This window comes from Cyclopterus lumpus, chromosome 14 (genome assembly GCF_009769545.1).
Source record: "Cyclopterus lumpus isolate fCycLum1 chromosome 14, fCycLum1.pri, whole genome shotgun sequence".
Classification (NCBI taxonomy): Eukaryota; Metazoa; Chordata; class Actinopteri; order Perciformes; family Cyclopteridae; genus Cyclopterus; species Cyclopterus lumpus.
Window position 1 is genome coordinate 8,382,412 of NC_046979.1, and position 14,081 is coordinate 8,396,492.

At 40.8% G+C, this 14,081-nt stretch overlaps 1 protein-coding gene across 3 annotated transcripts in view; it reads left to right on the forward strand.

Moving 5' to 3' along the window:
• The window catches only part of LOC117742263 (rho GTPase-activating protein 26-like), an 80,068-nt gene that overhangs the window by 37,882 nt on the left and 28,105 nt on the right, over positions 1 to 14,081 (forward strand). For 2 of the 3 annotated variants that reach the window (XM_034549369.1, XM_034549371.1), the window contains exons 3-14: positions 570 to 716; positions 2,341 to 2,402; positions 2,748 to 2,819; positions 7,156 to 7,257; positions 7,369 to 7,479; positions 8,482 to 8,586; positions 9,049 to 9,178; positions 9,712 to 9,812; positions 11,125 to 11,219; positions 12,404 to 12,482; positions 13,550 to 13,586; positions 13,817 to 13,882. In XM_034549369.1, coding sequence (XP_034405260.1) covers positions 570 to 716; positions 2,341 to 2,402; positions 2,748 to 2,819; positions 7,156 to 7,257; positions 7,369 to 7,479; positions 8,482 to 8,586; positions 9,049 to 9,178; positions 9,712 to 9,812; positions 11,125 to 11,219; positions 12,404 to 12,482; positions 13,550 to 13,586; positions 13,817 to 13,882 — 1,107 coding nt within the window. The remainder of the gene's footprint in view (positions 1 to 569; positions 717 to 2,340; positions 2,403 to 2,747; positions 2,820 to 7,155; positions 7,258 to 7,368; positions 7,480 to 8,481; positions 8,587 to 9,048; positions 9,179 to 9,711; positions 9,813 to 11,124; positions 11,220 to 12,403; positions 12,483 to 13,549; positions 13,587 to 13,816; positions 13,883 to 14,081) is intronic. The other variant, XM_034549372.1, reaches the window with a different exon arrangement.

Below are 14,081 nucleotides of genomic sequence, written 5' to 3' on the forward strand. Positions count from 1 at the left end.
CAAATCAATAGAGTTGGTCATCAATGTATGCCGTTTCTGAGAAAGTTAGGAGCGGCAACAGGAAATATTGTTGTGAAGATGACCCTGCCTTGAGTTTCAATGGACGGGAAATAAAACTCGCTGTGAGTGTCTGTCTCCGAGGAGCTCTTAGCGCCTCATGTATTATTTGAAAGGCATCCATCCGTACGAGGCCTTTTCCCAGCCACACTTGGCTGATGTGGCTTCAGTTTAACTTTTTACACTTCTCGGCATGCACATACACAAAAAAACCTCCACACAAATGTAGGATCTGTCAACCTTCATCACTAACACCACTGGAGATCCACTCACTGTAGCCACCTGTCTGCATTTAGTCTCTTTCCACTCTCTCTCACTTTCAGAAACTGCATAATAAGAAAGAAAGAAGAAAAAAAAAAAAAAGGACAAGAGAGTGGTTTTCTCTTTCATGGGTGTATTGCATGGTTTTAAACCAGGAATACAATTTAAGAATGCAATGCTTTATATGGTGAAATGTTAAAACATCAGTCAACCTAACTTCTTCTTCTTCTTCTCTCTCTCCTTTCTCTCAGGTCTGTCGACAGCCAAGAGGAAGTTTGCGGACTCTCTCAACGAGTTTAAATTCCAGTGTATTGGAGACGCCGAGACAGATGATGAGATATGCATAGGTGAGCTTCCTGATATGAAATCCAATATATGCCCAGAGGAGAGCCAAGAAGGTAAACAGTGCTTTGTCATGTCTAGTTGTTGAAATGGATCAGTCACATCAGCAGTGATTTAAAGAACAGCAATGCTTATTTATAAAAGGCCCTAACAATCGGTCTAGAATGATCTGAATCTGATTATTGTTTTTTACTATGAAAGCTTCAAGTGGAATTCATCTGCTAATTGAGAAAATCAAACAGTGATTTTAACTTGCAGGCCATTTCTGACTTGAGTGCCTAAATTAATATTTTTTATTTAAAAAAAGAAATAACATTTAACTAATAAACATTCAAACAAACTAAATACAATTTTGTTTTATCTAAATAGTATTATTTAATTTACTTTTTTTTTTTTTTTTTACAGCATAATTACAACAAAATGCAGAACTTGAAACCTAATTCGTACTCTTCACTTTGTCTGTTGTCATTATGTGATGCTTTTGTCTGATGATAACTCCTCCCCCCCCCCCTCCAACCAGTGTTAAAAGCATCACGCTGACCCATACAAATATTGTGTCAAATTGGCGTAATAATGGTCAACAGTACGTGGCAATCCGATTCTTTATCCCATGAACTCACCCGGGCCTTGCAGTGCTCTTTCACCTCTTTCTGTCACTGACCAGGCAGCATGCAGCAGTCACCACACCCTCCCATGCTGCCCGGCTCTGTCGGTGCAGGCTGCAGCTCCTCACTGGCCTGACCCGCCCACTACTGTTGTTTAACTAACCCGAGCTATCTCTCCTGAACAGCTTGCTGCTCATGGGCTGCACCACAGCTCTGTTGTTTCAGGGATATTCAGAGTCGCACTCATGTCAAAACTTGTTTCTTCTCTCCGATACAGTGATGATTTTACTCCAAATATATCCACAGCGTTCCTTTTTGTTAAAGAAAAGAAAAAATACCCTTAAAAACAGCCTATGTTAGTTTTACTGGGTCTATATGTTATTGTTATTCTCTCAGTATCACATTTTTACTGTTCCATGTGATTGATTAAGACTGTGTGATTGAGCTTACTGAAAGGGTGGACTGCATTTTGTGAGCGTTATTAAAGGATTGCGCTGTTTTTCCAAAGCATTCCTTGCATAGTCTTGGAGATCTGCTCCCTTTTTGTTGGCTCTGACTTCCAAGAACCAAATCACTTAAAGTCTAGTATTTAAGAGTGTAAGAGTGTAAGTGCGTGTTAATATAATTCAACTTGGGCTTCACTTTATATTCGTGTGATTTGTACATGCCTGTGCACCTTCTGCACGTGCTCAGTATGTATGTGTACGTCAGAGGAACTGTGTGTGTGTGTGTGTGTGTGTGTGTGGGTGTGGGTGTGTGTTTTTAAGTGTTGGACAGGGACCGAAGCAATTTAAGTGGAAACTCTGACCCAAAACAACGTAGCCAGTCCTCGTTTGCCAGCGTTCGGGGAAAAGGGCACTGATCTGTGAAACTAACCATGTAAAATGCTGTTTCATTTCCCGTTAATTACTTTGCCGTGTCATGAGTTTAAACACCTTTGTGTGAGGTCTGAGGGCTTCATCCCGGCCACATTGTGCCAGCTCTGTTCAAACTTTTTGCCTGTACTTGTTTCTCTGATGAACGTCGTCTCTTTTCTTTCCCGTCTCGCTCTGTCCACCTACACGTCGGTCCCTAGCCAAGTCTCTTCAGGAGTTTTCAACCGTCCTACAGAACCTGGAGGACGAGAGGACACGTATGGTGAGTGACCCAACACATTGTCTGAGACACTGTGCTGGTTGATGAGAGGGAACGGGTTCTGTCATTTGCATGTAATGGTTTTCAGTACTATATTAGTCAGATCTAATCAGAACAGATCTTTTTTTTTTTTTTAAGAATCCTGTAAACTAAGAAAGAAACTAGAGTTTAGTTTTTTCTTCTATTCACAAATAGGCTTTGGTTTGTGTGTTGAAACTCTAAATTCAGAGGTCTATGATGGTTTCAGTTTGTCATTTGATCTAATTAGTCACTGAAAATGATTAGTGACCATTGTAATCTAATCTGTAATACACTATTATATGTGTGTGTGTGTGTGTGTGTGTGCAGATCGAAAATGCCAACGATGTGCTGATTATGCCTCTGGAGAGGTTCAGGAAAGAACAGATCAGCGCAGCCAAGGTGAGGAGGCGCTAGTGCACGGCCACAGGACTACATCAGTATTGAAACGTACATCAGTAAATTAATAAAATCCTTTGAGTGCTTCTGCATTCCTTAGAGGGGCACGAGCAGCACAGCAGCCACTCGAAATATAAAGATGATAAGAATACAGTTGTAGATTTTGGAACTCCTTTTATATTGATGACTAAAGATCTCCACACACTGAAAGGTGGTCATTTTTATGTGCGACCTTTGACAATTTGATGGAGTGAAAAATGTGCAGCCTCAGCAACATTGGCACCTCTACATTACCTCCACATCACCAGCACTTGTTAAACATTACTAAAGTGTATCTTATTTTCAAATAATTGTATCTATATACTGTATCTCAGTCAATAACCCTTAAAGTTTGTAGTCACATTTATCATGCAGGATACGTACAGTCTTTTTTTATAATCATTCAGTGATTCATTGAGTGATCATGAATGGATACAAACTGAATTAAATAATGAATACTAACTAGACAAAATACACTTTTTCAGCATATGTTGGAGATTGGTAATGGCAAAATGTATCCTGGCACTGTTTCCATATATTTGTAAGTGTAAAAGACACTTTACAAGACTTAGTCTTTATTGTGAAGTTCACCATCGTCAGCGCAGCCGCACATTGGCCTTGTACCAAGAATGAGAGAAAGTGCCCACAGGCTTGTAATAAAAAGCTGTAGTGTAAATACAGAATACGCAATTGTTCCTGCTTGTCTCAGGGTCTCCCTCCTCCCATGATTATCCACGAATCAAGGACTGAACCATCACTGCATGACCTGGATAGGAGATTAGAGGAATACATAATCCTGCCATAAATCACAGAGGGTGTCATATGCCAGCAGGGCTCCATCATGGTGTGGCCGGTGTTGTCTTAGACTTAGTGTGTGTAAATCGTTTTGGACCTTGACTCAAAAGACAGGAGGCTATGGAAACATTGAACATGAAATAAAGTAATAAAGTCTACATATTACATTTATTTGACATTTTAATCACAATTTATTGCACTCACAAACAAATTCCACAACTTTCTCAGGGTTAAAGGAAAAGTACCACACAAGTAATCCCTTGCCCCATGTTTTAAATATGCCATGTTTCAATGTTCAAATCTCCTCACAGCCGATAGTGTTGCACTCCCCCTGAGCGTGAACCATGAGTCCTGGATGGGTAGCCCCGGGGGGGTCCTCCGATTCATGTTAGCAGTGAATACTCTGCTTATCCATCCCCTTAATGCAGGCCATTGTTTGATTGTGTATTGTGGTGGTCAGATTAAGAAGTGAACGCATAATCTGTACAGTTAGGTCGCCATGAGCGATGTACTAATCCCAGTTTAGCCCTAAAAGAACTGAACTGAAAGCATCTTCGCCCGGCACAGGTCCACCTCGTTTTGACACAAGAGGAGTTTTTAGAGAATTACAGTGAAATAAAGAATAGAATCATGTTTTAAACTGCTCGTTTCAAACTAATCTCAGGTCTATTCACTGTGGTATTCACACAAATGAAGATGGAGCAGAAACAAAGTCTCAAGAAAGTAATTCACTCCTTCGACAGCCACTGCCAGCATAACTGGCAAAACACTACTTTTAAAAGTAACATGAGGCTGGCACCCTAGAGCCGGTAAAGCAAGGCCCCTGTTTGTGTATAAATAAATAAATAAAGCAGTCCTGCAACAACAATAGAGATATTGCTGCTACAGAGTGTGTGACTAAGTGTTGTGATTTGGGTCTGGTCGTTAAGATTTGCTGAGGTTAACTCGCATATAGGAGCAAACTGAATGATTAATATTACGAGAATTTTTGCTTTCCACTGATTAAGCCAAGTTAGAATATAGGAGGATAATCTGAGTTGTCCATCTTGGTGTGGACAAATTGGTGTGTCTGCAAAGCTTCTGTGGACTTGTTTAGGTTGACATGGTCACAGTTTGCTAACTGGGTGGGATCAGAATATTTCAGCCCCATGCAGGTACAATATTTATTACAATTATTTTTTCTGTTACTGGACTTTGGTAAACTATAAAGAAAAATATATATACCAATAAAGTGAATGTTTACAGAAGTTCCATGCCAAGTGTTGGTACTGTACTGTATTTTGATGTGTCAGTGGGACCTCTTATTGTTAACATGACGCAGCAGTGGCGTAAATGTTCATTTTAGCTGTGAGGAGTTTATCTGGTGGCTAGGCATAAGCCTGTATCAAAACTAATAGTTTGCTCTCCTGGGGCCAAAAAAGAAAATTATCAGTTAGCATCAAATTGGGAAGATATTGCCACCTGCTGGGTGAGAAGGGAAGTAACTTAAACTAATTTAAATGCCTCTAACTTCTTTTTACCAGAGATTTGGTTTGAAAAAAATAAATAAACGATTTCTGGAAAAACATGACATTTATTCTGGTTGTGTGATTTGTATTTAAATTTAATTTGTGGGGTTAATTTCACAAAGGAGGTCAGTTAATCAATCTCCCTGTTGTGTTCATAGTCCAAATTGTGTCATGAAACCCGTAATGAGGGAGAGGGTGGCAGCAGCAGTCATGGCGGCCATGATTTCCACAGTGAATATGAAGGAGTCAAAGAAGCAGACTTAAAACGGAGGCCTTGTTGTTGGAGGAGCGCTCATCATCCATGATGCATTCTGCAGCTGCTCCTGTCTGCTCCTCCTCTGACACTTAGGACTCCTCTTGTTATTGAAGCTGCTCTTGGCAATAAAACCTGCATCATGTGACTGCACCAGGAGCTGACATGGCAGCATGAATGGTTCTGACATTATCACTCAAACACAAATAACCAGACTGGACACCTGGCAAGTCATGGAAATGAAGTACATGACAGATGAAGGAAATTCATCACATTAATGCAAAAAAAAAAAAAATTGTCAGTGTTGCATTTTGGCCTCAATCATCTCGTATGCACTACGGTATGTCATTATATTCCTTAACCCTGGCATCAGTCAAATTTAAGATGAAAATACAATATATATTGTCAACAGAGGTTCGTCTCACTGGTGATGCACGTTGTGTAAATGTAACTTCGATGATAGCGTCGGGGGATATTTTCAACTACATGCGCCCTCTCCTACCGAATGTTCATCACAACACAAAACACTGCCATATGCCACAGCCATATACTGTGTATATTAGATGGAAATTGTATTACATGTATCCTCATTAACCGCAGCGAAAAATCATTGAGGCAATAGTCAAATGTCTAATTTTGAATTATGCACAACAGTAGATTCTTGATTATAGCAAAAAAACATTCCTGCCAAACTCAATAGAGGCCAGCGAATGCAAAGCACACATTATTGAATGTAAGATCTAATTAAAATGAAAATAATAAATGACTAATAACAAAACACATGTGGCCTACAGATTCTCATTCATTCATTGTCAGTGTTGCATTTTGGCCTCAATCATCTCGTATGCACTACGGTATGTCATTATATTCCTTAACCCTGGCATCAGTCAAATTTAAGATGAAAATACAATATATATTGTCAACAGAGGTTCGTCTCACTGGTGATACACGTTGTGTAAATGTAACTTCGATGATAGCGTCGGGGGATATTTTCTATTCATCGATCAACTGAATAAAGTGTAAGAATAGAATGTCGATTAACAGCTGAAAACCTTTAACCACAATTTCCCGTCTTTTTACAGAATGATTTGTTCACCAACAGGCCATTAAAAACCCAAATATTAAGTTTACATCGATGTTCAACCAAGAATGTGTCTCCTCTCGTTTCCCTCCATGACTCCCTTTACTAATAGCCGTATCTCCCCCTTCAAGTGGATTGAATTAGATTCAAGTGTACTGATCCTAACATGAGCAGAAGACCATGGTCCGGATAGGAACAACTGGCGCGTGGTTTTTCCTTCATATTTTTCTTGATCCTCTTGGACATTTTTCGATTTTTCTCCCCCGCCCAGCAGTCTCAGGAAATACACACCCTGCTCTATCGGTCCCTGGTTTGCTATCCATCCAACGGTCCTTCTGTAACGTCAGTGATTTCAGCTCTGATGAAGCAGTCCGTTGTTTAAGAAGCAGCTGTGCTCCCTGGAGGAACAGTCTCATATTGGACTCTCCAGAAGATGGAAGATATGTGAACGCTAAAAGAAATTCACATTCAGTGTAGTTTTTATCTTGCAGCTCGAACATTTCTTTCCCATCTGCACAAGGGCTCTTGTCCATTGCAGATATTAGTCACCGATCAGATTACTTGCAGTGACCACATGATATGACGAAGAAGTAGAGAAGATGTGCATCATTTGAGTTCTCTGTCGCACAAATATAAATAGATTCTTCGTTGTATCTGTTATAGGAAGCCAGAAAAAAGTACGACAAAGAGACGGAGAAGTATTGTGCAGTGCTGGAGAAACACCTTAGCCTTTCAGCAAGAAAGAAGGAGTCCCATCTGCACGAGGTAAGATGGTGTCTGTCGTCTATATCGGTCTTCTTTCTCACGCTTGATCTGTGACTTTTCTCATGTTTCTTCATGAATGTCACTCTTCCTAATATCCTTCCTCTTTTGTAGGCGGACAACCAGGTCGATAACGTACGGCAGCATTTCTACGAGGTCTCTCTGGAGTACGTCTTCAAGGTGCAGGAGGTCCAAGAGAGGAAGATGTTTGACTTTGTGGAGCCCGTAAGACTGCCTGTTTCAAAATTTTTTTTTAAAAAAAACGAAAATAATCATTTCCCCAAAAGTTGTTGCACACCCATGTTCTTTTTCAGCAGTGGTATGTAATCGCTTTGTCCGCACCCCGCAGCTGCTCACTACACCCACAGTCCTCTGTTGTTGACAAACTGCAGTTTGGAGGCTTTGCTGCCTTGCTCCAGGGCACTTGAGTAAATAGCTAACATCAGGCCTGACCCTCTATGAACCCTTAACGTTTGTGTCCAAGCTTGTCCCAAGCACAAGCAATTTGGGGTGCTAACCTAATTTAACTACAGTAAACTGAATTTCCCCTGTAATATGAATGAATAAATAAATGAAATATAACGTGTCGTGTCTGTGCAGTAACAGACATTTGTGACACAATCAACTACATGCGCCCTCTCCTACCGAATGTTCATCACAACACAAAACACTGCCATATGCCACAGCCATAAACATTCCTGCCAAACTCAATAGAGGCCAGCGAATGCAAAGCACACATTATTGAATGTAAGATCTAATTAAAATGAAAATAATAAATGACTAATAACAAAACACATGTGGCCTACAGATTCTCATTCATTCATTCGGGAGTCGGGAGAGGGTTGTGGTTGTTAAGTCAACATTGGCGCACACCCAACTAATCAAGCCTGGGGGGGATTTTGAGAAATGATCTACAATCAAAGCTGTACGACAGTGGTAGTTGCAAAGACAATATTGTCAATTTGTTGCACACACACCACAGAGATTTATGTTCTGTCTTTTAGAATATTCAATTTGTTCTTACTCGCATGGCAACACTGTATTTCACAATCGGTAATTGTTTGTTAGTAAATATATAGCTGCACATTCACCTCACCTCTTACATGAATCTGCAAGATAAAACACGTCTGTCCACTTTGTCTGTTTCAGTCAATCACTTTGTCCTCATCTACCTTTGTGCCCTTACTTATTCTCTCTCCTTTTCGCTGCTGTTTTTTATTCCCTCAGCTGTTGGCGTTCCTTCAAGGCCTCTTCACCTACTATCACCACGGCTACGAGCTGGCAAAGGACTTCAACCACTTCAAGACTGATCTCACCATCAGCATACAGAATGTAAGGAGACACACACACACACACACACACAAAGCAGAAGGTCACACCATAATCTTCAGCAATGCACGTAAATATACAAAAAAAGTAATCTGTCTGTAGAAATATAAACTAAAAAAAAAAGTAGTAATGTTGAAACTCAAAAGGCCATCGAAAATGAGGAAACATTTTATGTCTCAGAGAAAATAACCCTCCAAATGTGAAAAGGCTGCAGGCTGACAGGAGTTCAAAGGTCAAACAGTTACTCCGCCATCTGAAATTGCAATTGAGACCGAAAAGAACTTTCAAAAACCTCACTACAAACAAGGAAGCAAAGAAACAAAGAGATGTGATATTCAGGGATTGTAGCAATGAGCATTCATTACATTTATGTAGTGACACTGTTGTTGCACGTTAAGCTGACTCAGGATCAGGCCACACAATGCAAGGCCTAAGGCGTGTGTTCCTCTGGTCTTGTGTTGACAGACGAGGAACCGCTTTGAGAGCACGCGGTCGGAGGTGGAGATCTTGATGAGGAAGATGAAGGAGAATCCACACGAACACAAGAGTGTCAGCCAGCACACCATGGAGGGATACCTGTTTGTGCAGGAGAAGCGTACGTACCGGCACACGTGTGTGTGTGTGTGTGTGTGTCTGTGCGCGTGGGTGTGGACATGTCACATCTTACAATGAGGGAACAATTCAGCAGCAATTTACAGTGTTGCAGCATCATGAAGACATGAATGAGTGTGTGAGTGGATAGGTGTGTAGGCGCAGTACGTGCATGTTGGGCTGTGTTGTTTGGCACACGCACACACACACACACACCTACACACGCTCTCTGTCAGAGCCGTAGGACAAACACACCATAATGAACCTATGGCTGACGAAGGAAAGTCTGATTTGTTGGAGACGTGACAGCAGCTATGACCACGTGCCGTTACCATGGAAACCTATCTAGCACTAACGCAGGCATGACTAAGACTCCTTCTTTTTCCGGCCTCTTTTTTGATTTCACCCCATCTCCCCCTCCTGTCTCTGTTTTTTTTGTTTGTTTTTTTGACCGTTTGACATCACCTGTTTCTCCTCTCTTGTGGTTTTACCTTCCCTCTCTTCACCGGTCACCATTTCCTTCTCTCTCTTCCTCAGGCTCATTCGTATCTACCTGGGTGAAGTACTACTGTACTTACCATCGTGAGCCCAAGAGGGTCACCATGGTTCTGTTTGACCCTAAATCAGGAGGGAAAACGGTGAGTATCTTTGGCATTTAAATATACATGGTTACATTGTCACATCCAGGCTATTTATTATTTATTTATCTAATTCTATATGCAAAGGATCCGCATGCTGAGCCACCCCCATGCATGTGTTACTACAGCCTATCATCATGCTGTCTGATCACACTGTCACCCAGTCCATCCCAGTGGGCTGCTCTCCAGTCTCACACGTTTTTGGAAGTTTACCAAGCAGAAAATTGTTCAAATATTTGCAAGTTGATTACTTGCATTAAGGGAATTGTTTTTTTTAATTATATATATATATATATATATATATATATGCCCTAATAAGAATAAATATCCAGAAGAGAAATCTGAACTCCAGCTTCAAGATTCTTATTTTATTTTGTCGACATATTCGAGTCACAGGTTTTTCTTTCTTCAGATTTTCTAAAATGTTGTATTTTTAAATATGCAAATCATTGTTAGCATAATTTAATGATAGTTTTGGTTGAATTTAGGAGAAATCTACATACGCAAATAGACAACGTGTAGCAGAATAAACACATAAATATACGAGGAGGGTTTCTGATGCACGGTGCTGTTTTGCAGCAGCCTGCAAGTCATAAAGGGAAATATCAGTTTTAGAAGAGAGCTACAACAATTTCTCCCACGACAGCAGCCACAACATTTGAGAGTGCAACGTTGCCATAGATGTTTTTTTTAGTAAGCGGCACGTCTCCAACTATTTTTTTCTAAGTGCTATCTGATATCACTCTCTCCACCTACATACAACGCTGATGCAGGTTCAGGCCTGTTTTCTGAGGGTTCTCACGGAGCAGTTTGCCAGCGGGAGGAAAAGTAGAAACGTTGGATCACGGAAAGACTTTCAGCTCCCACCCACTAAGACATATAGATCATAGAGTCAACATGATGACGTCAGACCTGAGCGTTTGGCTTTTTGGGTGCTGTCGAAGCTAAAGAAGTAAATGTCTCATGAACAGCACGTGATAGAGTTCAATCTCCGTGATGAGACGATGCTAACATCATTTGGATTGATTCCTTTTGTCAAAAATCATCTCAACGATCTTCACATTTGGAAGTAAGGCAAGTTAGAAAGTTGTCTGCTGCTTCACTTGTTCTCCAACATTAGTGGAGGTAGAGTGAGTCCAATTATTCCAAAACGTACTCCACTCTAAAAACTTGCCTCGGGTTTTACATGTTTCTGTCTTGTCCAAGAACACATCCATCATCATCTAAATGTCATCTACGGTGTGGTTATTCTGCAGTTATAGGTTATGCATGCCTCAAAATGATACTAATGCCTTTTTTTCTCTCGTGTCAGGGAGAAGAGGAGAGCTTCACGCTCAAGTCTTGCACCAGGAGGAAGACGGACTCGATAGAAAAGAGGTTCTGTTTCGATGTGGAGGCTGTGGACAGGTCAGTGAGTGTGTGATTTAATGTGAAACATGTTCAAAGTATGGATCATCCCTACAACTAGAGGGGAAAACACTTTCTGGAAAAGACCCAAGCAAACCAGGAAAGAGTTACATAGTTATGGCTTCAGGGTTTGTTACAGGAAGTCAATGGAAGCCTCGTGGCATTGGACACCAGTGAAAGAAGTCTTCATGTAACTAGTTACAGCTATTGCTCTGGTCAGCTATTCATTCAGTGGTTGGCATGTGGTCTTTTTATAGATGTAATTACATCTCACAGACACATGGGGGTGCTCAGATGATTTGAACCTGAGGAGAGAATATGGAGGATGTTTGTCCTCTCATGCTCAGCCCCCTGGGGCTTCTCTTCCTACACTCCTCCTCTTCCTCCCCTGCCTCCTTCTCCCTCCTGGACCCTCCTCAACTTCAACCTTCCTCCGTCAACTCAACTCACCTTTTCATTATCTCACTTATTTCCCATTTCTCCTTTGAGCCTTTATTCATATTACCGGTGTGTGTGTGTGTTGTGTGTGCATCTGTTGATGTGTGTTTATTTATATAATTTGTGTGCTGCTGTTACATAGAAAGTCATAAAATAATTTAAAAAAACATTTGATGACGCGTGTGAGTGCGTTGGAGTGCTCCCATGTGCAGAGTGAGGCTGTGCACATGCATTTGAGTGGGCTTTATCAGAATGGGATGGACCTGACTAATGAGGCTGTGTGTGCTGAAGGTTGCCTGTATGAGGATGATTTATCCTAATTGCTTGGTCGAATGAATATTGTATATTCAGGCTAAATTCTTTATCCTTTATTATTTCTTTTATGGTATTCATCTGTTAATCCCAGAAGGCGGTACCCCTAGTCATACCTTTGGCACACACAAGTGAACACAACCTAAAGCAATACGCCTTTTTAAACAAAGAATTTTCAATGAAGTGTCTTGTTGATAATAGTTTGCTAAAACAATCCAAAAGATTTTCTTCAGGCAAGCGTGCGTCTCGCATGTTTATCTTTGTGTGTGTTCATTTATATTTGCACGCTTTGTTTGTTATTTAACGGACAATTGTCTGCCCCCGGTCTTGATATTTGAGAAGCTAATGGTGTGTGTGTGTGTGTGTGTGTGTGTGTGTGTGTGTGTGTGTGTGTGTGTGTGTGTGTGTGTGTGTGTGTGTGTGTGTGTGTGAAGGACGGGAGTAATCACCATGCAGGCTCTGTCGGAAGAAGACCGCAGGTTGTGGATGGAGGCCATGGATGGGAGAGAACCGGTAGGTTACCACGGTTACCAGTTTGCGCTTGTGTGTGACGAGTGAAGAGAAATAACTTGTCTGCGCAGCAAAACAAGAGCTCCGACATTAAAGATGATTTTGTTTTGTAGCATTGGTCCGTTTTCAGCATCCACCCCTCTGCACATGCTGTTGGTGGCGTTCATGTTCCTCAAAGGAAAGTTGAATGTTCCCCCAGCCGTTTGGTTTATGCCATCTAGATATGCAGCTTTTTTGCCCTAAGGCTGGACGCATGTATTACGTAGTGCTTCTTTCGACAATCTTATTTGGTCCCGTTCCTGTCTCAACACCTCCCTCATGCTTGTGTCTACATTCAAACTAGCAAAGTTAATCATCGTCAATAAAGCCACCGCAAGCTTGAAAAAGCAGATGCTGAGCTCAGGCTATCGATAGTAAAACAAGTAATGTTGATCCTACCGTTGTTGTGGTAGTTAAGCCCTCCCTCTTCTTTGCCCGCCTCCACCTTGATAGTCAATACAAACTCACCCTACAGCTGTCGCCAAGTCCAGTTTATTCTGCGCAAGCCCAGGATTAGAACATAAACGCACACAGTTTTAAGCCATTGTATTCACCGTACTTCCTATATTAGAGTCTGTTTATTGGTATTTATATAAAGAACATTTATAATTCTGAATTTAACCTCTCAATGATATGCTGTAACGAGGTTACATGCTTCGATGTTACAGACAACAGGCATGAAAGTGTACACAGAGCCCCAACCTTAACACAATATTCGCACCATTACTTTCGGAACTGAACTCATGCAGATTGCAAAAAAAAGCCAACAATAACTGGAACATGTATGTACTTTCCTCAATATCCATATGTATCCAAGATCAGGGATACATCCGGAGTGTCGATGGTTTCTCATACATGGAATATGCAGCATTTGCTGATAAGCTTTTAAAACTTAATAGGCACATGTAGAAAAAACATATCAGGCTTTTTTTTTCTTCTTTTCTTCGTGTGAAATGTTGACGTTACATGTGATGTACAAATATATCCTGCCCTCATTAGGCTTAATTTTAAATGTGTTTTGTTATTTGCAGGTATACAATCTGAACAGAGACAGCCAGGCTGAAGGCCGTAAGTTGCTTTAATTAATGTCAATTTAATTTTGTTTTTCAAGGATATCATCTGACTTTCTGTTTTGGCAGAGCGAGGGTAAAAGTTAATAGCATGGATGCTGCATTTATCAACACATATTAAAAATACTTTGAATTTCAGTGTCTCAGTATTTGCAGACTGTTTTGATTTTGGAATGTTCATCTCATTTTGGTTAATCAAAACAAATTATTGGTCTTGCTCTCCATCAGTGGCCCAGCTGGACGTGATTGGGTTCAACGTCATGAAAAAGTTTATTCATGCGGTGGAGACTCGAGGTACAATGTCAAGTCAGATTCTTGTTTTATTCTTTTTGTTCTGTGGATTTCTTGCTTCTTTAGTATGATGCCCTTTACAGTTCAGATGCAGTTCAGGTCTGTACTGTTCACGTCCCACAACAGTGGTGCACCGAATAGACGGCAACAATTGCCACATTTATTCAGGAGTCAAATATACTCTGTGTACTTTTTTTCTTTT